A 25,836-nucleotide genomic window follows, 5' to 3' on the forward strand; every position below is an offset into this window, starting at 1 on the left:
AGAGGGCCAGTTCCACATCAGAACCGCAATTTCGATGCAAATGAATAATTCTGGAGTCATCTGTTCAGCCTGTTGAGAATAGACACCTGTGAGCCGAGATCACTTCCAGTAATGTGTTGTACCTAAGTGAAGAGGTGGAGGCAGAACTCCCTTTCACAGTCTACTGCATAAGGTGGGGCTTGTGTTTCTCCTCCTTAAATACCATTTTTATCACAGACCTTCCATCTGGACATTTCACACAGCACTTCGTTTCCTTTAATACACAAGGAAAGCAGTTCTTGTTCACATCCTGCTGGCTTTAATTATTAAGCAAAAAGAAAACCACCCCGGAGATAATCTAAGTGCAGAACAATCTCTTGTTTGAACGAAGCAGCCATGGATGGAGATCTAGGAGCTTCCTGAGCTGAGTCCTCCTCCCTCCCCCCCTGCTCTCTTGCTGCTTACTAACTGGGAACAGGCTTCTAACAGCCAGACAGACAATGGCTAAACAATATGATGTTTTATTCAGATTGCTGCTGATTGGGGACTCTGGCGTAGGGAAAACCTGCCTGCTGTGTAGATTCACAGACAATGAATTTCATCCATCTCACATTTCTACAATAGGTAAGCAAGGAATGTATTTTGATGCAAATGTGATACATTGCAATGATGTAAGCACAGTGCAAACATCCTACTACCTCTATGATGTCTTGTGTGCATTTGGTTTAATTAGATCAACATTTACTTTAGACTGTAAGCAAATGACTAATCGGTAAATCTATAAAAGAACATACTATCTAATTTGTCATATCGATGTATATGTGTTTAACAAAACAGCATGTCTTGCTATCTGAAATCCAACATGTATAAGTGTTTAATGATACCCATAGTATCTGTTACATACATTGTGGTTCAGTAATGGAACATCTGGTATTTCTGTTAATAATTAGTAATACAATTTTAATTTATATCAGTTGGCAGAATTTGCTACATCATTATGCATCAAAGATAATAATAATACAAATGTGATTCATTGTAGATAAAAATTTTTATTTTTTTGTGTGACAGTACACTGTGAGATAGCAGCATCTTTCATAGGTATTTCCTTTGTGTACCTTTTTTGAGCAATTACTGCAATGCAAAATGGCTTCTCTCACATAAAAAAAAATATTCATAGAAATGATATTATATTAATATATTTAACACTTTACAGATAGACCACTCCTAGGGCAGAAACCAGCTTGAAGGATCTGTACCTTCCTTGTTGTTCAGTTTTTATGACATCACAGGCTGTAACTAAAACAAAAAATTACTAATATACTAAGCAAAATAAAATCATGCTCATTTGATATTTTTGACTTTAATAATTTCACATCCAGTCTCTGTATTGCCAAAAAAAATCTTTCCAGATAAATAGAAAAAGTTTGTAAGTTTATGAATACAAAAGGTTAATATATATTGGCAAAATTATATTTTTAACTTTCAATAATGTATAAAAAAAACAAAACAAGAAAACTTTCAAATTACATTGATGCTTAGAAGTCTATAATCAATGCCGTCCAGTTATTAATGTTTATCTTTGTTTATAACTTTGCATTCTTGAACTTCCTGTTGTGGTCTTAATTCTAGTGATAATCTATTGGGAATCAATAAAAGTTAGTGGCAAAATCAAACAAGCAGTTTTGTAAATAAGACTGTCTCTTTATCATGTTGGCTCAATAAAATGGAAGTGATATTATATATATATATATATTTTTTTTTTAATTCATTTTCCATCATTTTTGGCTGATGGAAGATATGAATGAGTTCCAACGCTTAATATTTATTAATCCTTTTTGTATTCGTAAGATGCATGTTCCATTTATGTTACTATGAATGTTAAGAATCTGATCTTATTTCATTTGATGACGTCATCAGATTCCAGCATGAATTAAAAAGCAAACAAAAAAACAGAGACTGTAAGATGAGAGAAAAGCGGATGTAAATAGCCAGACTGCTGAAATGAGACAGGAAAAAAAAAAGTCAGATACAATATTAAAAAAAGAAGTGGATAGATAAGGACACGGCAGACCAAAAGATGCACAGGGAGTTACTTTTATACAAAAAAAGGGGAAAGTAAGACAGGAAGAGTCAATGTAGTATGGAACTGTTCCCTCCCCCTTTTTTTTTTTTTCTCTCTCTCTTTCTCTCTCTTTCTCTCTCTTTCTCTTTCTCTCTCTTTCTCTCTCTTTCTCTCTCTCTCTCTCTTTCTCTCTCTCTTTCTCTCTCTCTCTCTTTCTCTCTCTCTTTCTCTCTCTCTTTTTCTCTCTCTCTTTCTCTCTCTTTCTCTCTCTTTCTCTCTCTTTCTCTCTCTTTCTCTCTCTTTCTCTCTCTTTCTCTCTCTTTCTCTCTCTTTCTCTCTCTTTTTCTCTCTCTTCCCCATTGCATTTGACCTTTTTATTCATATAAACAGATTGAAGCAGAAGATAAGCCCAAATTCTCTTTCATGGTTCAGATAGATCATAAAATGTTAACAATTTCCCGCCTTTAGGACGTTCCATGTCGTCCTAACTGCACTGGGCTTTTGTGCCGTTAGGACGGCATAGAATGTCCAAGCCTTTTGGCTGTCGTGAAACCATAGCGGCTTGCTAAATGGGAATGAGGGCTGGAGGGCGTGCCTAGTGTCATTAGCACTCATCTTGACCCGAATCTATCATTGAAATCACGCGATCTTCTGAACGATCGCGTGATTTCAATTTTTACTTATTTGTTTAAATTGGGACTTTGTTCTGATGTAGACAAGTCAAGGTGGGAAACGGTTAAACAACTCAACCAATTTACTTCTATTATCTAATTTGCTTCATTCTCTTGGTATCCTTTGTTGAAGGAGCAGCAATGCACTAAAGGGAACTAGCTGAAAGCCACCAATCAGCAGCTTCTGAGCCTACCTAGGTATACATTTCAACTAAAAAAATAGATAATATAAATAAATTGGAAAGTTATTTTAAAATTCCAAGCTCTATCTGAATCATGAAAGTAAAAATTTTTGTTTCATGTCCCTTTAACAAATGACACCTAACATTTTAGTTTCTGGTTTCTATCTTTTATTTGTGTGTATGTGTGTATATATATATATATATATATATATATATATATATATATATATATATATATATATATATATATATAAAATTTTTCCATACATACCTTTTTTATAAACTAATTTTCCTGGTATTGATTCTGTATAACCCTTAAAGGAAGGCTTTACTGTAAAATTGGTTTCCCCTTAATGTATTACCAGAGACTTTATATACCAGCTGTAGAGTCTCTTATTTTTTTTTTTTTTTAACCAAAAGGAGAATACATAAACTTCTAAAACTGAAGTTTATTAGTGGGTTTTAGGAAGTGTGTGTTGTGCTGCTTGAGGAATATGGAAGAGGTGTTAGTGTTGTCACTGGGTGCATGATAGAACCGTTAAGACATTTTAAACTGTCCAATTTACTTGTATAATCAATTTAGCTTATTTCTCTTGGTATCCTTTTTGTTAAAGAGTAATCCTAGGTGTTTTAGGAGCGTGCGCGTGTCATAAGCCATCTTGCAGCTGCGTTTGCAACATTGTTTATTGTTGTGTTATACAATATTGCAAATACTGCTGCCATACACTGCTAAAGGCATGTGCATTCTCCTACGCTCCCATCAGCCTATCTAGGTTTACTCTTCATTAAAGGATACCAAGAGAACAAATTTGATAATAAAAAATTAGATTGGAATGCTCTATTAGAATCTTGGATGTTTTGTTTTGACTTTACTGTCCCTTTAATTGTAACTACTACAAAGACCATATGCAACTTACTACTATCCAACTCCTAAATCAGCCACTTCTCATTATCCTGCTTTCTCTCCTGCCCCAACTGTAAGAAAGGAACCCACATTCCAATAAAGTATCTTCCACCAACTTACCATCTGGTTATAACATGACAAATGTAGATTAGTCCCTGAACAAATTCCACATCAATTAGTAACATTCAAATGCCCGTGGGCAATCAATGAAGTAAAAATCAAGGCATAGTCCTACAACCTCACCACAGGGCAGTAATCGCACTCACAATGAACAACACAACATTTGTCTGAATGAAAGAACTTATGTGCAATGTTAAATCTCGCCATACGATGCAACATCACAAGTTGCGATTGCAGGCAAACAGGTTCGCTATTTGTGAATCTGTCCACCTGCAATGATGATACATTTTGCCCTATGTGTTAAGCCGCTGGCCACAAAGTAGCTATCAGCACATAGTGCGGTACCTGAATCAGAGCTTAAAGGGACATTATACACTCATTTTTTCTTTGCATAAATGTTTTGTAGATCTATTTATATAGCCCATAAAGTTTGATTTTCAAATAAATGTATAGTTTTGCTTATTTTTAAATAACATTGCTCTGATTTTCAGACTCCAAACCAAGCCCCAAAGTTTTATGTGAATACCGTCAGCTACCTTCTCCAGCTTGCTCCTTTTTTTGTAAATAGTCTTTTCATATGCAAAAGAAGGGGGGAGGGGGGGAGTGTATTATTTCCCACTTGCAGTGGGCTTTCCAGCTAACTTTTCAACATAGCTAAACAGAGTTTCTAAGTAAGTCTTTAAACTGTTTTATACTGAATTTTTATATCAGTATCTGGGCATCTTGTTCTTTATAGTAGTGTCTATTACATGCAGTTATTGAGTGTATACTGTCCCTTTAACCACAAAAGCTGTGTATGTAGATTTACCATATGATCAGCAGACTACTGGACCCAGTGAAGCAGTGTAATGTTGGGCCCAAAGGTATCAGGTGTGTGATTCTTAGAGGTTGGTCATTGCATACAAATGGTAATGGTAAGACTCTGTGTAGACCATGCACAAAAGAATGGGTGCAGTAGTTTAATGCAAGCAGTTAGCACTTGTCCGGGAGTTTAATGCAAGCAGATAGCACTTGTCCGGGAGTTTAATGCAAGCAGATAGCACTGGTCCGGGAGTTTAATGCAAGCAGATAGCACTGGTCCGGGAGTTTAATGCAAGCAGATAGCACTGGTCCGGGAGTTTAATGCAAGCAGATAGCACTTGTCCGGGAGTTTAATGCAAGCAGATAGCACTTGTCCGGGAGTTTAATGCAAGCAGTTAGCACTGGTCCGGGAGTTTAATGCAAGCAGATAGCACTGGTCCGGGAGTTTAATGCAAGCAGATAGCACTGGTCCGGGAGTTTAATGCAAGCAGATAGCACTGGTCCGGGAGTTTAATGCAAGCAGATAGCACTGGTCCGGGAGTTTAATGCAAGCAGATAGCACTGGTCCGGGAGTTTAATGCAAGCAGATAGCACTGGTCCGGGAGTTTAATGCAAGCAGATAGCACTGGTCCGGGAGTTTAATGCAAGCAGATAGCACTGGTCCGGGAGTTTAATGCAAGCAGATAGCACTGGTCCGGGAGTTTAATGCAAGCAGATGGCACTGGTCCGGGAGTTTAATGCAAGCAGATGGCACTGGTCCGGGAGTTTTAACAAGAAATTTGATCAGGGCTTATGCTTAAAGGGATTATTAAAAATGTGTAATAATGGAGCGCTCGAGGAGAGCTAAAGTACAGCCGTATTGGACAGATATATACCAGATATGAATAGACTATAGCAAGCGCAGAAGATTAACCACAAAAGCCTAATCTATATGTCCTAAATACGTATGAGTACTGGGCAATACTGTAAATAAATACTGCAAATAAATAACTACAATAAATGCAATAATAAATGCGGATAAAAATTAGTATTTTATATAGAGCAATTTTAGATATATGTTAAAAAGAAATTTGCATAGATATACTGAAATTCATAAAAATACATTTAATACAATAAGTAAAAGGTCGACCTTAATATATCAAATAACAATGCATCAATAAATACAATACAGAAATAAAAATAAACTAAATACAATTGTTTGATACTGTGTATCCAATAGAACAAATGTCTATAGAAGAGTCTTTAAGTCCTTTAAGCTTGCAAACTTGAGTATCCGTGTAGACGACAAGCCTCCTAGTGACAAAGGACAGATTCCTTAAGGCAGTTTGAAGAGCCTTATGTGAACTATATAATCTGTACTCACAGTTAAGAAAGTTGATATCTGCAAAAGTATAATGCCCAGGTGCATATACTGTGTGCTTAATGGTCCCAGAGGTTCACCACACCATACAATCGATGACAATTGGATTGATATAGTTACGATATTGATAAAATATAGATATAAATTTACAAGTAAAAAATCTAATCGCAATCCTGGAGCCTTAGATCCTACAAGCGGCCGCTAACTGAATAACCCCTAAAAACTGACAGGCTGAATTGCTATCAAGCTGAACAGTCAAAGGTGCCGTGGGCCAAAATTCAGCTACGCCGTCTGTCACAGGAGTACCGGCTCTATGCGAATAAGGATAGTAACTGCGTGAACGGAGTAAATATGAGCAACGCGTTTCAATTTTTCAATCTTTATCAAGCTCGTTACCGGAGGACTCTTTACCGGGTAAATATATACCTGTATCTACATTCTGATTGGATGACTTCATAACCAATCGGAATAGCTGTAGGCGCAAACTGTCAATCATTCCTTGTTCTAAGCCGCGGCCAAAATACAAACGGCATATTGCCATGCCAACACTATAAGTTTACAGCTTACTAGATAAAAGGTTATGATATATACAAACCACTACATTTAAAATGTCAAAGTCTCACTTAAAAATTAGAATATAATTGACATCTTAAAAAATATATAGAAACCTATATAAGGAAACACAAATCAAATAAAACTGCCGGAGGATATCACATTTCATAATTTAAAAAGTTTTAAAATATTTATTTAAAATTCTTTCACTAGCTCTAATATAGTGATAATTAATGATAGAACTCCTCAAGTGTAATTATATAATAAATAAATAAAAATATAAATATATTTTGAAGATGAATAGTAAAAACATATTTGGCATTTAACTACGATATAATACAATTAAATATCTAAGAGATATAAAATCTTATAAAAATTGAGTTGATGCAATCACATATAGAAATCCTAATATTTTCTTTTTATAAAAATATTATTTTCTTATTACAAAAAGCAACCTAAGTCAAACTCAAGGTTTAGACCTCGAGCGCTCCATTATTACACATTTTTAATAATTGCTAGTTTCTATAGAATCTGAGAGACTTCTATATATTTTGGAGTTTGTGTAGTAGTTTTATTTTGGCGCAGTGTCACATCTTCTATTATGCTTAAAGGGACAGTCTAGTATAAATTAAACTTTCATTATTCAGATAGGACTTTTAATTTTAATCAACTTTCCAATTTACTTCTATCATCAAATTTTGCTTTTTTTTTCCTCTTGGTATTCTTAGTTTAACATAAACATAGGTAGGCTCATATGCTAATTTCTAAGCCTTTGATTGCTGCCTCTTATCACATGCTTTTTAAATTTCTTTTCAACACAAAGAGACAGAAAGTACATGTGGGCCATATAGATAACACTGTGTTCAGGCACAGGGGGTTATTTAAGATTTAGCACAAAACAATGCTAAATTTAAGACAATAGATAATAAACAGTCACAGTCATGTGATCAGGGGGCTGGAAGAAGGTTCCTAGATACAAGGTAATCACAGAGGTAAAAAGTATATTAATATAACTGTGTTGGTTATGCAAAACTGGGGAATGGGTAATAAAGGGATTAATCTATCTTTTAAAACAATAACAATTCTATGGTAGACTGTCCCTTTATACAAGATAAAACTAAGGACGTTTTATAACCCTGTTTGTTCCCTAGGAAAGATAGCATCTTCAGTTTTTGTTCTATGGCCTCACCTGGCTTATCTCATTCTTCTCAGATGAGTGTAGCTTTGTCAATAAGGGACCTGGTCTCGTTAATACTATTTGCAAGGTGGGACTATTTCCAAGGTAGGGGAGATTCAGCTTTTCTTTAAATCTTAGAGAAATGTAAGTAATGTGTTGTGTACAATCAACTTAATTTCTTTCTAAAGAGACAGTCTACACTAAAATTGTTATTGTTTATAAAGATAGATAATACTTTTACAACACATTCCCCAGCTTTGCACAACCAACATTGATGTATTAATATACTTTATAACATTTAAACCTTTACATTTCTGCCTGTTTCTAAGCCACTATAGACAGCTTTTTTAAAATTTGCTTTTCACAACATGAGACTGCTAGTTCATGTGGGCCATATAGATAACATTGTGTTCATGCCCAAGGAGTTATTTAAAGGGACATTATACACTAGATTTTTCTTTGCATAAATGTTTTGTAGATGATCCATTTTATATAGCCCATACAATATTTTTTTTTTTTGTGTTTTTTTATGTATAGTTTTGCTTTTTTTTTTTAAAAAACATTGCTCTGATTTTCAGACTTCTAACCAAGCCCCAAAGTTTTAGGAGAATACCAACATATACCTACTAAACCTTACTCCTGTTTTTGTAAAGAATCTTTTCAAATGCAGTGGAGGGGGGAGTGTCTTTTATTTCCCATTTGCAGTGGGTGTTCCAGTGGAAGTGTCTAGGAGCAACAACCGCCCAGCCACAAAGTGGTAGACCACACAAACGTAGAGTGGCGCTGCCAGGTGTTTAAAGGGACATTATACACTCATTTTTTCTTTGCATAAATGTTTTGTAGATGTATTTATATAGCCCATAAAGTTAGATTTTTTTAAAAAAATGTATAGTTTTGCTTATTTTTAAATAACATTGCTCTGATTTTCAGACTCCTAACCAAGCCCCAAAGTTTGATGTGAATACTGTCAGCTACCTTCTCCAGCTTGCTCCTGTTTGTGTAAAGTGTATTTTCATATGCAAAAGAAGGGGGAGGGGGGAGTGTCTTATTTTCCCACTTGCAGTGGGCTTTCCAGCTACCTTTTCAACAGAGCTAAACTGAGAGCTTCTAAGTAAGTTTTTTTTTTTAAACCGTTTTATACTGGATTTTTATATCAGTATCTGTGCATCTTTTATTCTTTATAGTAATGTCTATTACATGCAGTTATATGGAAATGAGTGTATACTGTCCCTTTAAGCATGTACAAATCTCCTATCATCTGCACCATCACTCACTACAGAGTTCCAAACTTGAAGAGACATTGTCACAAGAACTGTGCATAGGGAGCTTTATGGAATGGATTTATATGGATGAGCAGGTGTACACAAGCCTCACATCAACATGCACAATGGAAATATGTTGTGAAGAATTTGTTAGTAAGGCGCTCAGTTAAACTCCTAGCTCCCTAACTAGTTAGTCTATCCCTATGACTAACAAAAAATAAAGACAAATCTAAAAAGAATGAAGTCAGGGAGCGCTAAAAAAGCCCAGGGGTTGATGGAAGATGTATAAATTTTAAAATTCCCTCAGACTGCTAGATAGTGAAGTGAGATTTATCACTCCAGAGAACATATTTCCATTGTCCAGGGGTTGATGGAAGATGTATAAATATTAAAACAATTGTATGTCTCAAACAAATAGTATTTATTATATATAATTAACAGCAATCTCTAATTTTAAAAAGAAAGAATAAAATAATAATTCTGATTAAGCAATCGACAGCAATCTCTAAAAGAAAGACAGAAATAAAATAGGGAAGTCTCCCTTAAATAACAGATGAAAATATATAGCAGCAACGATATTCTCTATATCTTATCAGTTAGGACAAAAAGATGAAGGTAGCACTCTTAGCAACAGGAAAACACCTTTTAATAGGAGCAACGTTTCGAGGCTACTTGCCTCTTTCTCAAGCTTACACATACTGAAAAGTCAACAAGATTTTATTCACATGGCAATTAGTGGAGGGCCAATCCACAAGCTCACAAGGGGCGTGTGCAATATGACATCACACTTGCAAAGAAAAATTCAATTGTTAACCCATTAGAGACTAACTGGAGGATTGGTCCAATAACTAAATACAATTATAAATCAAAAGCAATTACACAGAGCCAAGAGATAGCATAATAGGATCAAAAATAAAAATGTTAAACAAAAATATTAAACGGAATACTTAAAAAAACAAAAGTGTTTTAAATTAATGGCAAGAGATCAAACTCTCTATTGAGTCCTTTAGGTGACATGGTGTCTAATTGCCAAATCCATTTGGCCTCTCTATACAATAAGTCTCTCAACCTGTCTCCTCCTCTGGGTTTTTTATTTGCATGGTCAATCACCATGAATCTTAATTGATTGGCTTGGTGGCCTTTATCCAGAAAATGTGAGGGGACAGGAAGATGAGACAATTTCTCATTGCCTATAGGTAGATCCTACTGTTGATCCTGTAGCTAAAAACACAGGGTATTCAAATAGGATCTCTTTGAGTACTTTTAGTACCATGAGTAAGAGCATTTTTCATATAATTAAAAAATATTGGTTTGTGCTGAAGGAGGCTTGTCCAGAGATTTCAGAATTTAAAGAATTCCCACGAGCAGCTTATCGTAAAGGCAATACTATGGGTAAAAAATTGGTGCATGCGTATGTTAATACCTCTACCAAGGGTCAAACGTTTTTGGGTACCCCTAGGAATGGAACTTTTCCATGCCTGGGGTGTGCACAATGTAACAGCGTAATTAAAGGTGGAGAAATATCTCACCCATACACAGGCAAGAAATTTAAGATCCCAGGGTATTTTACATGTAACTCTACATACGTAGTCAATGCCCTTAAGTGCCCATGTGGTCTATTATATATATAGGCGAGACCACCCAGAAGGTTAAGGACCGCTTTTGTCAGCACAAGTCCAGCATAGGCAATGAGAAATTGTCTCATCTTCCTGTCCCCTCACATTTTCTGGATAAAGGCCACCAAGCCAATCAATTAAGATTCATGGTGATTGACCATGCAAATAAAAAACCCAGAGGAGGAGACAGGTTGAGAGACTTATTGTATAGAGAGGCCAAATGGATTTGGCAATTAGACACCATGTCACCTAAAGGACTCAATAGAGAGTTTGATCTCTTGCCATTAATTTAAAACACTTTTGTTTTTTTAAGTATTCCGTTTAATATTTTTGTTTAACATTTTTATTTTTGATTCTATTATGCTATCTCTTGGCTCTGTGTAATTGCTTTTGATTTATAATTGTATTTAGTTGTTGGACCAATCCTCCAGTTAGTCTCTAATGGGTTAACAATTGAATTTTTCTTTGCAAGTGTGATGTCATATTGCACACGCCCCTTGTGAGCTTGGGGATTGGCCCTCCACTAATTGACATGTGAATAAAGTCTTGTTCACTTTTCAGTATGTGCAAGCTTGAGAAAGAGGCAAGTAGCCTCGAAACGTTGCTCCTATTAAAGGTGTTTTCCTGTTGCTAAGAGTGCTACCTTCATCTTTTTGTCCTATTTGATTCCTTCAGATCTTGGTTGGGGGTCTGTGAAGGTTTGAGCACCTATTTCCTGCAAATCCTGCAGTGTTACATATGGAGGGGATGACTCAGGAGTGCTGATCCTAACATCAACTTTATCTATATCTTATCAGTTAAAACCTGTTATTATATCAAGACAAATAAATAAGTTTGTATAAGTTATATAAGCATAAAATGTATATGCAAGCAGGGAATCTATGGCACAAAACCACCTTTACGTTGTTACATGTATATAGATATATTCTAGCACAATGTCTTAATAAGGTTTCTTCTTTTGTATGTTTTTAAGGATAATTTCAGTCTTTGTAATATCCGATGGTTAGTATGTAGCAGTTCGTAAGAAACGTCTTGTGCATATAAATATGTTAGACCAAACAATAAAGTGGTGACCAACCAATAAGACTTTGGATGTTTCTTCTGCTTTAGCCGCAGCAAGACTAACCAGATACTAGCGGGGTCTTCTAGTAACTGGGGTTCCACAGGGGTGTTCACAAGATATTCTCCAATACTTTTGATTTTAGCAGTACTTACCGGGTTTACCAGAATCTTCAGACAAATCGTATGTCACATATATTGGAGTACTGCCGCAATCCTCCGGTTATGATACTGGATCAGTAGCTTCTCCTCTGAATCCGGTTCGTTACGGAGCAATGACTTTTCCTCGCCTCCGCTATACTGGTTCCGGATCAGCTGTTGCACGCTCCTGCGTGTGAAATGGTAAACAAACGGCCGTTTGTGATCCCTGTACTCAAAAGGACTTCAAGATTATGCGGGGAATCTTTTCCTTCTTTCTCTCCTGTTTGCAAGGCTCTTATTACCTTCAGTTTCTAGGGCGAAACGCGTTGACGTTACTATCAACCTTTACCCACTAAAACTGAAGGTAATAAGAGCCTTGCAAACAGGAGAGAAAGAAGGAAAAGATTCCCCGCATAATCCATTTCACACGCAGGAGCGTGCAACAGCTGATCCGGAACCAGTATAGCGGAGGCCAGGAAAAGTCACTGCCCCGTAACGAACCGGATTCAGAGGAGAAGCTACTGATCCAGTATCGTAACCGGAGGATTGCGGCAGTACTCAAATATATGTGACATACGATTTGTCTGAAGATTCCGGTAAACCCGGTAAGTACTGCTGCTGCTAAAATCAAAAGTATTGGAGAATATCTTGTGAACACACCTGTGGAACCCCAGTTACTAGAAGACCCCGCTAGTATCCGGTTAGTCTTGCTGCGGCTAAAGCAGCAGAAACATCTAAAGTCTTATTGGTTGGTCACCACTTTATTTAACATATTTATATGCACAAGACGTTTCTTACGAACTGCTACATACTAACCATCGGATATTACAAAGACTGAAATTATCCTTAAAAACATACAAAAGAAGAAACCTTATTAAGACATTGTGCTAGAATATATCTATATACATGTAACAACGTAAAGGTGGTTTTGTGCCATAGATTCCCTGCTTGCATATACATTTTATGCTTATATAACTTATACAAACTTATTTATTTGTCTTGATATAATAACAGGTTTTAACTGATAAGATATAGAGGCCATCGTTGCTGCTATACAAATTTGTAAAACATTCTTCATCTGTGTTTTTATGTTAATGAAGATTTTAATTAATAAGATATAGAGAATATCGTTGCTGCTATACATTTTCATCTATGTTATTTAAGGGATACGTCCCTATTTTATTTTTGGCTTTCTTTTAGAGATTGCTGTCGATTGCTTAATCAGAATTATTATTTTATTCTTTCTTTTTAAAATTAGAGATTGCTGTTAATTATACATAATAAATACTATTTGTTTGAGACATACAATTGTTTTAATATTTATACATCTTCCATCAACCCCTGGACAATGGAAATATGTTCTCTGGAGTGATAAATCTCACTTCACTATCTAGCAGTCTGATGGAAGAATCTGGATGTCCCATATGCCAGGAAAATGCCATCTACTGGAATGCATAGTGCCTACTGTAAAGTTTTTGGTGAAAGAGCGATAATGGTCTGGAGCTGTTTTTCAGGGTTTGGATTAGGCCTCTTGAGAATAGTCTAGTCAGAATTAAACTTTCATGATTCAGATAGGGCATGCAATTTTTAACAGCATTCCAATTTACCTTTATCATCAAATTTGCTTTGTTCTCTTGGTATTCTTAGTTGAAAGCTAAACATAGGTAGGCTCTTATACTTATGTTTAAGCCCTTGAAGGCTGCCACTTTCACAGCTAGAGGGTGTTAGTTCATGTGTGCCATATAGATAACATTGTGCTCACGCCCGATGAGTTATGAGGGGGCACTGACTGGCTAAAATGCAAGTCTGTCAAAAGAACTGAAATAAGGGGGCAGTCTGAGGCTTAGATACAAGTAATTACAGAGGTAAAAAGTTATATAACTGTGTTGGTTATGCAAAACTGGGGAATGGGTTATAAAGGCATTATCTATGCCCTCCTCTCTCTTTTTTTTTTTTTTTTTTTTTTTAAACAAAAATTCTGGAGTAGACTGTCCCTTATAATGGTACAACATACAGAGACATTTTAGACGATTGGGTACTTCTTACCTTGTTGCAACAGTTTGGGGAAGGCTCCTTTGCACAAAGCGAGGTCAATGTAAAAATGGTTTGATGAAATTGGTGTGGATGAATTTGAGTGCCCTGCACAGATCTCTAAACCTCAATCTGATTGAACACCTTTAGAAGGAATTGGAATGTTGATTGCGAGCCACACCTTCTCACCCAACATCAGTGCTTAACCTCATAATAGTTTTTTTTTCTACCAAAATAAGCTCAAATTCACACAGAAACACTCCACAATTGTGTGGAATGCCTTCCTAGAAGAGTTATAGCTGAGAGAGGGGAGGGCAACTACGTTTTTAATGCCCAAGGTTTTGGAATGAGATGTCCAACAAGCTCATATAGGTGTGATGGTCAGGTGTCCAAATACTTTTGGCCATCTAGTGTATATGTTTGTTTTATAAACAAGCACACAAAATGGCATTCTCCATTTATATTTTCTAATTCTCATATCTATATTCCCTGTTTTAAAGTTAGATGGTTTTGTTGGAGTGAGAAAAATGCTTTAGAGCAGCCCTTCTTAAACTGTGGGTCGCACAGTGCAAAGCATATAAAAAAAAAATCTCATTTCATTTTTTTTTTTTTTAAATGTTGCGCAAATCAGTTCACGCTTGGAGAGTTGGTGCTTGGAGAGGCTGGCAGCAGAGGGAAGGACGGAGCTCTTGGCTGGCGACGAGCAGGTAAGTGCATGGAAAGAGGGAGGGGGGTTGTTATAGTCGGTACACCGTATAGTGTCGGTTCCGGTCCTCACGATTCCAAGCCTCAGTCCAGGAGATTGTTCAACATTATGGTTTAGGGGAAGGCTACAAAAAGCTATTTAAGCTGTAAGTGTCCACTGTGAGGAACATAGTGAGAAAATGGAAGGCCACAGGCACAGTTCTTGTTAGTGCCAGAAGTAAAATATCGGAGAGGCAAAGGATAGTGAGAACAGTCAAAAATAGCCCACAGACCACCTCCAAAGACCTACAACATCATCTTGCTGCAGATGGTGTCACTGTGCATCGCTCAAAAATTCAGTGTATGGAAGAGTGATGCGGAAGAAGCCTTTTCTGCACACACGCCACAAACAAAGTCGCTTGAGGTATGCAAACGCACGTTTGGACAAGCCAGTTTCATTTTGGAAGAAGGTGCTGTGGACTGATGAAACAAAGCTTGAGTTATTTGGTCATAACAAGGCGTTATGCATGGTGTCAAAAGAACACAGCGTTCCAAGACAAACACTTGCTAGTCACAGCAAAATTTGGTGGATGTTCCATCATGCTGTGTGGCCAGTGCCGGTACTGGGAATCTTGTTAAAGTTGAGGGTCACATGGATTCCACTCAATATCAGCAGATACTTGAGAATAATGTTTGAGGAATCCGTCACAAAGTTGAAGTTACGCCGGAGCTGGATATTTCAACAAGACGAAGACCCAAAACAATGCTCAAAATCTACTCTGTTATTTATGCAGCGGAACAAGTATATTGTTCTGGAATGGCAATCCCAGTCCCCAGATCTGAGTATCATTAAAAATCTGTAGGGTGATTTGAAGCGGGCTGTCCATGCTCGGCCACCATCAAACCTAACTGAACTGGAGATATTTTGCAAGGAGGAATTGTCCAAAATACCTTCATCCAGAATCCAGACACTCATTACAGGCTATAGGAAACGTCTAGAGGCTGTTATTTCTGCTAAAGGAGGCTCTACTAAATATTATTGCAATATATCTGTTGGGGTGCCCAAATTTATGCACCTGTCTAATTTCGTTTTGATGCATATTGCACATTTCCTGTAAATTCAATAAACATCATTTCACTACTGAAATATTACTGTGTCCTTCAGATATATATATATACACTTCACTTCAAATTTTGATTTACAAAAACAGTTGGGTTCAAAAACCATACTCAATGGAAATCAAAAACATCAGTCATCTGCCATTTGCCTGAGGAAAAAGCGCGGTGAGCGCTTAGAAACGCGTAGCATTGTATCACAGGTTTGTTATATCTGTGTACCTTTTTTTTTTTTTTTTTTTTTTTTTTTTTTTTTTCTTTTTTTAATTAAACATTTTATTATATATATTTATACTGGAGTCTTCTTCCATTGTTCTGACGTCCATCATCTGTATCCGGAGTCTATCTTCAATTGCAGCAGTACAACCTGGGTTCATATGTGCGCTAGGTCACCATAATATACCTAGTATACTCCATTTGCACTACAGTGTGCAATATAATTTGTGAGTATTCCTTTGTCAGCACAAGTCGATATCCATTATATGTCCTCAATTGATTTGCACTAGGGGTCGCCCTCTTCTTTCTTACAATTAAAGGTTCAAGAAGAATTTGCCGAGTTATCAAGTGACAAAGTTTCAAACTTCAGTTTCAGAAAAAATCTTGAAATTAGGACAGAATTTCCAACAATTTCTGAAATGGCCCTAAACATACTTCTGCCATTTTGTGCTACGTATTTATGCGAAGCGGCGTTCTCAGCATTGACTATTATTAAAACAAAATATTGATCACCTCTGAAAAACGTTGAAGATGCTCTACGTCCTGCAGTATCAAATATTCAGTCAAGGTTTAATTCTTTATGTAAAAATTAAACAAGCACATCCATCTCATTAGTATGCAAATTTGATTTGGTCTTTAATAAATGTTAAAATGTATATGTATACCAAAAATTGTTTTAAAATTTTCTTTATGATTTTATCATCAGTAAATGTTTGATTTGTATACCTATTTAATATACCCGGGGTACCAGAAAAATGTATTGCATGAAATGGGATCATGAGTGGAAAAAGTTTAAAGGGACAGTCTACACCAGAATTTTTATTGTTCTAAAAGATAGATAATCCCTTTTTATTACCCATTCCCCAGTTTTGCATAACCAACAGTTATAATAATATACTTTTAACCTCTGTGATTATCTTGTATCTAAGCCTCTGCAAACTGCCCCTTTACTTCAGTTCTTTTGACAGACTTGCAGTTTAGCCGTCACTGCCTGCTCCCAGATAACTTCACGTGCACGAGCACAGTGTTATCTATATAAAATACGTGAACTAACACCCTCTAGTGGTGAAAAACTGTTGAAATGCATTCTGAAAAGAGGTGGCTTTCAAGGTCTAAGAAATTAGCATATGAACCTCCTAGATTAAGCTTTCAACTAAGAATACCAAGAGAACAAAGCAAAATTGGGGATAAAAGTAAATTGGAAAATTGTTTAAAATTACATGCTCTATCTGAATCATGAAAGTGTATTTTGGCCTAGACTGTCCTTTTGAAAAGGTCTGCTTTAGAGGGTCTCTAAACATGGAGGGAAACATAGGGCGCGATCCGATATAGATCGTAGTTTGCGGCGCAAGCGAGGGAACCCCCACCGCCCGTAGTTTCAGCTCGCAACTCGAGCTATCCCATATACGGCGCCGTCAGAGGCTAAAGTTCCGTAAGTGGGATAAACCAACGATGTCCAGAAATCAGCGTAAGTACAAATTTCTGGAGTCGCCAGTGACTTACGGCACTTAAGAAACTGCCGGCGCCTACAAAACCTGACTAAGTTATAAAATCACCCATACTGTCTAACACGCCTCCCAAACATAGCCCGACACGTCTAACCCTCTATCCGCTATCCCCCCTCACTATCCTAACAATAAAAAATGTATTAACCCCTAAACCGCCGCTCCCGGGACCCCGCCGCCACCTAATACAGTTATTAACCCCTAAACCGCCACTCCCGGACCCCGCCGCCACCTACATTATCTATATTACCCCCTAATGTGAGCTCCTACCCCGCCGCCACCTACATTAACTACCCCCTAATGTGAGCCCCTTACACCGCCGCCAGCTATATTAAAATTATTAACCCCTAATCTAATCCCCCTACCCCGCCGCCAGCTATATTAAAATTATTAACCCCTAATTTAATCCCCCTACCCCGCCGCCAGCTATATTAAATTAATTAACCCCTAATCTAATCCCCCTATACCGCCGCCAGCTATATTAAATACATTATTAACCCCTAATCAAATCCCCCTACACCACCGCCAGCTATAGTAACTATATTAACCCTAATTATATTAGGGTTAATATAGTTATTATATTATATATATTAACCCTAATTATATTAGGGTTAATATCGTTATATTATATATATATATATATATATATATATATATAATTTTTTTTTTTTTTTTTTTTTAAGTATAATAACCCTATCTAACTCTAACATCCCTAACTAAATCCTTATTAAAATAAATCTAATATTAATATTATTAATTACAATATTCCTATTTAAATACTTACCTATAAAATAAACCCTAAGATAGCTACAATGTAATTAATAATTACATTGTAGCTATTTTAGGGTTTATATTTATTTTACAGGTAACTTGGTATTTATTTTAACTAGGTACAATAGCTATTAAATAGTTAATAACTATTTTATAGCTACCTAGTTAAAATAATTACCAATTTACCTGTAAAATAAATCCTAACCTAAGTTACAAATACACCTACACTATCAATAAATTAAATAAACTACAAATATCTAAACTAAATTACAAAAAATAAAAGATTACAAGATTTTTAAGCTAATTACACCTATTCTAAGCCCCCTAATAAAATAATAAAGCCCCCCAAAATGAAAAAAAATTCCCTACCTTTTTCTAAATTAAAAAAGTTAACAGCTCTATTACGTTACCAGCCCTTAAAAGGGCTTTTTTGCAGGGCATGCCCCAAAGAAATCAGCTCTTTTGCCTGTAAAAAAAAAAAACACAATACCCCCCCCCCAACATTACAACCCACCACCAACATACCCCTACTCTAACCCAAACCACCCTTAAATAAACCTAACACTACCCCCCTGAAAATCTCCCTACCTTGTCTTCACCCAGCCGGGCAGAACTCTTCATCCGATCCGGGCGATGTCTTCATCCAAGTGGCAAAGAAGAAGTCTTCCATCCGGGCGATGTCTTCAATCAAGCGGCAAAGAAGAGGTCCTCCATCGGGCGAAGTTTTCTTCCAAGCGGCATCTTCAATTTTCTTTCTTCGCTTCTCCGACGCGGAACATCCATCCGGCATGATGACTTCCCGACGAATGAGGTTCCTTTAAATGACGTCATCCAATATGGTCCGTCGAATTCCGATTGGCTGATAGGATTCTATCAGCCAATCGGAATTAGGGTAGAAAAATCTGGCTGATTGAATCAGCCAATCAGATTCAAGTTCAATCCGATTGGCTGATTGGTTCAACCCTGGTCAGTATCAGTTTAATATATCCTTATAATGATATAAAAGCTTAATAAAAAATCTTAAATATTTGGTAAATGTATCCTAAAGTCTCAGCAAGGTGGGTTCTAAAAATAGCCATTACAATTTGCTCGTATATTTCAGTGACTGGTCTTTCAAGACCTCATTTAATATCCATAATAACTTTGGATGTGTGTTATTATAGAGTACCCTGGACAATTGTAGCACATTCACTAATCTCAGTGGCACCAGAGATAAGCCAGACTTCAGCCCTTTGTCCATCTTCTAAATTAATCACGGCAAGGAGTTAATATAAAGATTGAAAGTTTCTTAATGAGTATGGTAAGAATTGAAAATATAAATTGACTTATTTATTGATTACATACATATTTAATTTTAATTTAAATTAATTTAAATTTGAAATATAAGCATTTTAACACTGTACTTCCATTAGCAAAAATGCTTCTAGTAACTGCCAGAAACAGCAAAGACCGCTGCTCCATAACCTGTCCGCCTGCTCTGAGCAGGCGGACAGACATCGCCGGAAATCAACCCGATCGAGTACAATCGGGTTGATTGACACCCCCCCTGCTGGCGGCCCATTGGCCGCAAGTCTGCAGGGTGCGGCATTGCACCAGCAGCTCTTGTGAGCTGCTGGTGCAATGCTGAATGCGGCGAGCGTATTGCTCGCCGCATTCAGCGAGGTCTGGCGGACCTGATCCACACTGTCGGATCAGGTCCGCCAGACTTTCTTAAATAGAGGCCTATGTCTTCAGAAGCAATACACACCACCACCAGTCTGAGCAAGCATGGTGTTTGAATACTGGTGCACAGGCCCTCACAGGATATGTGTGTATGCCGCTGAAAACGGCAGTAACTTTTTACTAAAAGCATTTTTGCTGATAAAAGTATATTGCAAAAACGCCTATTAAATTGAAATACACCCATGCATTTCATTTTTGACCTTTCTATCCCTTTTTAAGCTTTTTTTTATCTCATAACGAAATGCCACAGATAAATATTTAAAGGGATAAAAAAGTTAACCCCAGCCAGTGTCATAACTAGACCTCAACGCGAAGGCAATTAGGGCCCTTTCTTGCTGTTAGCAATTAGCAAAGTATAACCGGGCAGCCGCATAGGAGCTGCTTATCTATGACTATCAGTCGATCTTCCCCCTTAGTCAAGCCATACATTCTGCACTTTTGCAGCCTTCCTGTATAAATATGGTGGGAGGGTTTTCTGTAGAACCACACTGTGGTGGCCATATTGGAAACATTCCCTTCATATTTGTAAAGGAAAATATATATACTTACAGAGAGACCAGGCATGATGCACATGGAGCCCCCTGTAGGTATGGCACTACTGACTGAAGGGCCAGGAAAGGCCCCTAGATGCGTGGGACTAGTTTCAATTGGGATCCCTGAGACCCCTGTAGTTATTATTTTAACCATAACCACAGCATCATTTTTAAACCTCTCTCCAAAAATGGTCAATAAAACAAGTATGTGTTTTGATTTGGATCTAGTACGCAAGCTTTGGGTGACCTTAGAGAGCTGCAAGTTTTGTATGTATGTATGTATATTTAGCCTGTCGCTTAAAAGAATGCGTAGAGCAAATCATGCTATACTCCAATCAGTGACTTCCTAGAGATTGGCACAGTAAAGGGCAGCGATCTAGGGTGAAACTTAGTGTTTGGTAGCCTGGAATGGATAACACTTGAGTTTGGAAGCAAGCGACCCACACACAGCACAGAGGATATCGTGAATAAACAGCAAGTCTTAAACGCAGTGCAGTCGGCATTGTCAACGGATAAAAAAAACCTACGTTTGACAGCTCAATCAGTAATACAGGTCTAGTTTTGAAAGGACAGACCCGGTCGTTTGGGAAGCTCTGGATCCGTAAGTGAATCCTCCCTGGGTTTATCAGTTCAGGACTGTTGACTTATGATATAAGGTCTGGTTAAGTTATCTGAGCGTGCAGTTGCACTATGTGCTCGGAATAAAGCCGCATGAACTTTCTATTTTGTGGATTTTCTGGAAAGTAATTTTGTAGGAAGTGCGTAAGCACTAAGTGCCCTCAGTTCATTGAGAGACTGTGTGTTCTCCTTTCCTTTGAATGTCACACAAATGTATGAGACAGTGTCTTTATGTTATTGAGACAATGTTGCTAGTTATTTTGACTTAAGCTGTTGCTAGTTATTTTGACTTAAAGTGAAGGTAAAATTTGGTGAATGAAAGCCCGTTTTTAAAAAATATTATTAAAAACAGGGGCAGTAAAAACGTATTTTTTTTTTTTTTTTTTTTCACAGCCAGAGCAGCTCCCCCTCCTGGAAATCCTCTCATCACACGTCAGCAATGACTAATCCGGCTTCCTCCAAACAAGGCTTTCCCCCAGGGTAGTCATTGCCTGAAGTCATGATTGGAGGAAGCCGGATCTGCTGCCATATATTGCTCCAGTCACATGAACAATCTTGCACCTGCCTAATTTGTTTTTCATCAAATGACACAGAGAACTAAATAAATTTGATATAGAAATACATTGGAAAGTTGTTTAGAAATGTACACTCTTATCTGTATCATGAAAGAAAAATGTTGGCTTTCATGTCCCTTTAACTATTGCTCTCCCTAACTCACATTAGTTCAATTTTCCGACTCTAATCACATGCTCATATCCTAGTGTCTTGCACCTTGGAGTGTCATTCCCACACTCTCCCCAACCATGCAAAATGCGTGACTACCAAAGCAAGCTCACCCTGTACTAAGGGAGCACCAGAACGCTAATGCAGGGTTGATCTTGGCACCCAAGGGCTCCCCTCCGTGACCTACCATGTTGCAAAGACTCCCATGGTATATTTCCCATTGTTAATGTTAAGGGGTTCATACTTGCAGAGTCTCTGAAGATACCTGATTGGTTAATAATTCAATTAAGGGTAGCATGGGTTATTTACAATACTGGGAAAAGAAACCCCACATCTTTCATTAATTGTGCAGATAAAACGTATAATTTTAAACAACTTTTCAATTTACTTCCATTATTTAACTTGCTTCATTCTGGTAGAATCCTTTTGTTGAAAAACATACCTAGGTAGGCACAGGAGTAGTAATGCACTACTGGGAGCTAGCTGCTGATTGGTGGTGCATATATATTCCTCTTTTTCATTGGCCTGTGTTCAACTAACTCTCAGTAGTGTTGCTTTTTCTTCCACAAAGGATACCAAAAGAATAATACAAATTTGATAATAGAAGTAAATTGGAAAATTTTGTAAAAAAATATATGCTGTATCTGAATTATGAAAGAAAAATAAATGTAGGTTATGTCCCTTTAGGACACAGGACTAATTCTTTGAATCGGGTGAAGTAGTACAAAAAGCTGCTTTTTGACAGGATGCAATAAATTATGACTTTTTGCACACCAGCAGCATTTGTTACACCAGGTGTGCCAGTAATAGCTGTCTCACTTGGTGATTTTTTTCAATATCTACAACTTGGTGCTGTAAGCTTCTAGGTGCTTTTCTGTTCTTAGAATAAGAAATCCAGAATGTTGTTTTTGTAACATCCAGCCTTAAGCAATCTAAGACACATCTTCTCCTTTTAAATCTTTGATCATTTTAATTGTCTGGTTGGATTCATTCCTAAAATGTCAGAATTCATGTACTGTGGTGTCACTAAACATAAAGGAAATTTGCAGAATAATGATTTGTATTGCTAGTAAAATTCCTGGTAACACAGTGCTTACTACCCACATTCTTTTCATTGGGTATTTTGATGAAGTTTAATGTATTTAGCTTATTGCTATACTGAATGACAATTATATGAACACTACTTTTTATCAATATTTAACAAAACTCACAAAAAATCCATATTATTCCATCTGCTCTGTACTTAAAGGGACAGTATACTGTAAAATAGTTTTCCCTTAATGTGTTTACAATTGCTTTTTTTTTTTACCAACTGCGGAGTAAAAAATCTATGAAAATTAGCTTTTAAAGGTTTATTTGTGAATATTAAAGCTCTGATTTTGTGTTTTGAAGCCACAACCTAATAAAATGGGCTGAGCTTGTAGGTATAAACAGATCTCATTACTGTATCACATTGTGTACATAAATATGTTTCTTAATCTTATATCTGTCCATAAAACAATCACCAGTGCATGGAGAGAACAATGGAAAATCAACATTTTATTACCTTATCTCTGCTATATCCTACTGGGAGTATTATTTCTTCTGCTGGCTGTGTTTACAAAGCTTATCTATAGCTGGGACCTGCGGCCACAAACTTTCAGAATAGGTGGGGATACCACATGCTAAATCAACTATTTCAAATGCCAATATAAGGGTAAATGATCTACTTATAAACAATTTAATACACTCCAGCAGGTAAAGTGGATCATTGGGAACAAAATAAAGGGGAGAAAATTTTTGAGTAAACTGTCCCTTTAAAGAACATTATACACTAGATTTTTCTTTGTATAAATGTTTTGTAGATGATCCATTTATATAGCCAGTACAGTTTTTTTTTTTTAAATGTATAGTATAACATTGTGCTTATTTTCCTAACCAAGCCTCAAAGTTTTAGGAGAATACTGATGTATTCCTACTCCAGCTTGTTTGTGTAAATAGTCTTTTCATATGCAGGGGGAGCGGGGGAGGGTCTGTAGAAACACTTTTAGTGGGTGTTTCAGCTAACCCTTTCAACAGAGCTAAACTGAGAGCTTGTAAGTAAGTTTTGAAATGTTTTTTTACTGGATTTTTAGATCTGTATCTGTGCATATTATTCTTTATAGTAGTGTCTATTACATGCAGTTATATGAAAATTGCTGTATACTGTCCCTTTTAAATGTAATGAATACCAAATCATTTTATATAGTTGATAATTATTTACTTTTCTTTTTCCTTGATTTCCAGGGGTTGATTTTAAAATGAAAACAATCGATGTTGATGGAATCAAAGTACGGATACAGATCTGGTAAGTAAAGATCTGGGATATTGTTAGAAAAGAGTTGTCTATGGTCTAACAAATTAGAGGATGCCATTTTTGCATTAAAATGACTTATTAAAGGGATGTTATAGTGTTACTATTACATGCTGAACAACTAGCCCTGCCGATTTGAGTCGGCAGCAGTTTCCACTCAAGACTAGTAGAGATCTTTAACTATGATTAACCCCATTGTATCACTAGAGGCCCTTTAAGTTCAAAATTGATTTTTGAAAAGTATTATTATTCATGCAACAAAAAACACTATGATCAATAATTATTAGTTTGCAAAGTGATAGGCTTGTAGTTAGCTGCTAAATTTGTAACGAGAGGGTTTGTTTCAGCATAAGATTAAAGTTTGCTTGTTTTGAAGTGTAATGGAAATGATCCCCTGGAAGAGGTCAGAGAGATTGGTCAAGGTTGGAATTAGGGTATCAGGATTGGGAAGAAAATAGGGCAGGATGTAAGGATTGTAAGCATGAAGGCGATTAATTCTCTGGCAGTGGAGCAAAGCAATAGAGGTTTTAGTAGACTAGAGTGGAGGGCGATACAATTAGTTGCAAATCATAACCATGTAAAGAGTTCTTGATGCAGTATACCGCAAAAACTACTATTTTGGTTTTATGCTAGACGCACAACTCTGTCGCCCTCCGCAATTGTATATTACATTTATTTAAAGGGACAGTCTACACCAGAATTTTTTATTGTTTTATAAGACAGATAATCCCTTTATTACCCATTCCCCAGTTTTGCATAACCAACACTGTTATATTAATATACTTTTTACCTCTGTGATTACCTTGTATCTAAGCATCTTCTTACAGCCCCCTGATTACATGACTATTTATTATCTATTGACTTGCATTTTAGCCAATTAGTGCAAGTGTCTGCCACAAGCCACGGGCGTGATCAAAATCACCTAGATTACGAGTTTTGTGTTATGATTTTAACGCTGAAAAAATGGCCAGTTCGGTGTTAAAACAGTAACGCAGCTATTACGAGTTGTGTCGGTATAACTATACCGCAAGCATTTTAGCCTGTAACGCAACGTCACTAAAAAAAATGTTTTTGCGTGGGATTTCCATAGCGCCGGTATTACAGGTTGTGCGGTGAGGCTAAAATTCTTGCGTTCCAGCCTATACCGACACTATCTGCCAACTGAGAGCAGTAGTTATGAGTTTTGCGCAACAAAAATGTTTCACAAAACTCATAACTAAAATGTTACAAAGTACACTAACACCCATAAACTACCTATTAACCCCTATTCTGCCGGCCTCCCGCATCGCAAACACTATTTAAAATGTATTAACCCATAATCTGCTGCTCCCGACATTGCCGCCACTATAATAAAGATATTAACCCCTATTCCACCGCTCCTTGACATCGCCGCCACTAAATGAAGTTATTAACCCCTAAACCTCTGGCTTTCCATACCACCGCCCTTAAATAAACCTATTAACCCCTAAACCTAACAACCCCCTAACTTTAAATTAAAATTACAATATCCCTATCTTAAAATAATTAAAAACTTACCTGTGTAATAAAAAAAAAGTTTAAACTGACAATTAACCTAACATAACTATTATACTAGAATTAAAATAACTACAAATTAAACTAAATTATACACACACAAAAAAAACCTAACACTACTAAAAAAAATGTCTAAAATTACAAAAAATAACACACTAAATTACAA

At 36.7% G+C, this 25,836-nt stretch overlaps 1 protein-coding gene across 1 annotated transcript in view; it reads left to right on the forward strand.

Moving 5' to 3' along the window:
- The first annotated feature begins 239 nt into the window (after positions 1 to 239).
- RAB15 (RAB15, member RAS oncogene family) overlaps positions 240 to 25,836 on the forward strand; it is a 114,284-nt gene continuing 88,687 nt past the window's right edge. Inside the window, exons 1-2 of the mRNA XM_053689558.1 lie at positions 240 to 603; positions 24,071 to 24,131. Coding sequence (XP_053545533.1) covers positions 480 to 603; positions 24,071 to 24,131 — 185 coding nt within the window. The 5' untranslated portion in view covers positions 240 to 479. The remainder of the gene's footprint in view (positions 604 to 24,070; positions 24,132 to 25,836) is intronic.

The sequence above is a fragment of the Bombina bombina genome, chromosome 1, assembly GCF_027579735.1.
Source record: "Bombina bombina isolate aBomBom1 chromosome 1, aBomBom1.pri, whole genome shotgun sequence".
In the NCBI taxonomy this organism is placed as follows: Eukaryota; Metazoa; Chordata; class Amphibia; order Anura; family Bombinatoridae; genus Bombina; species Bombina bombina.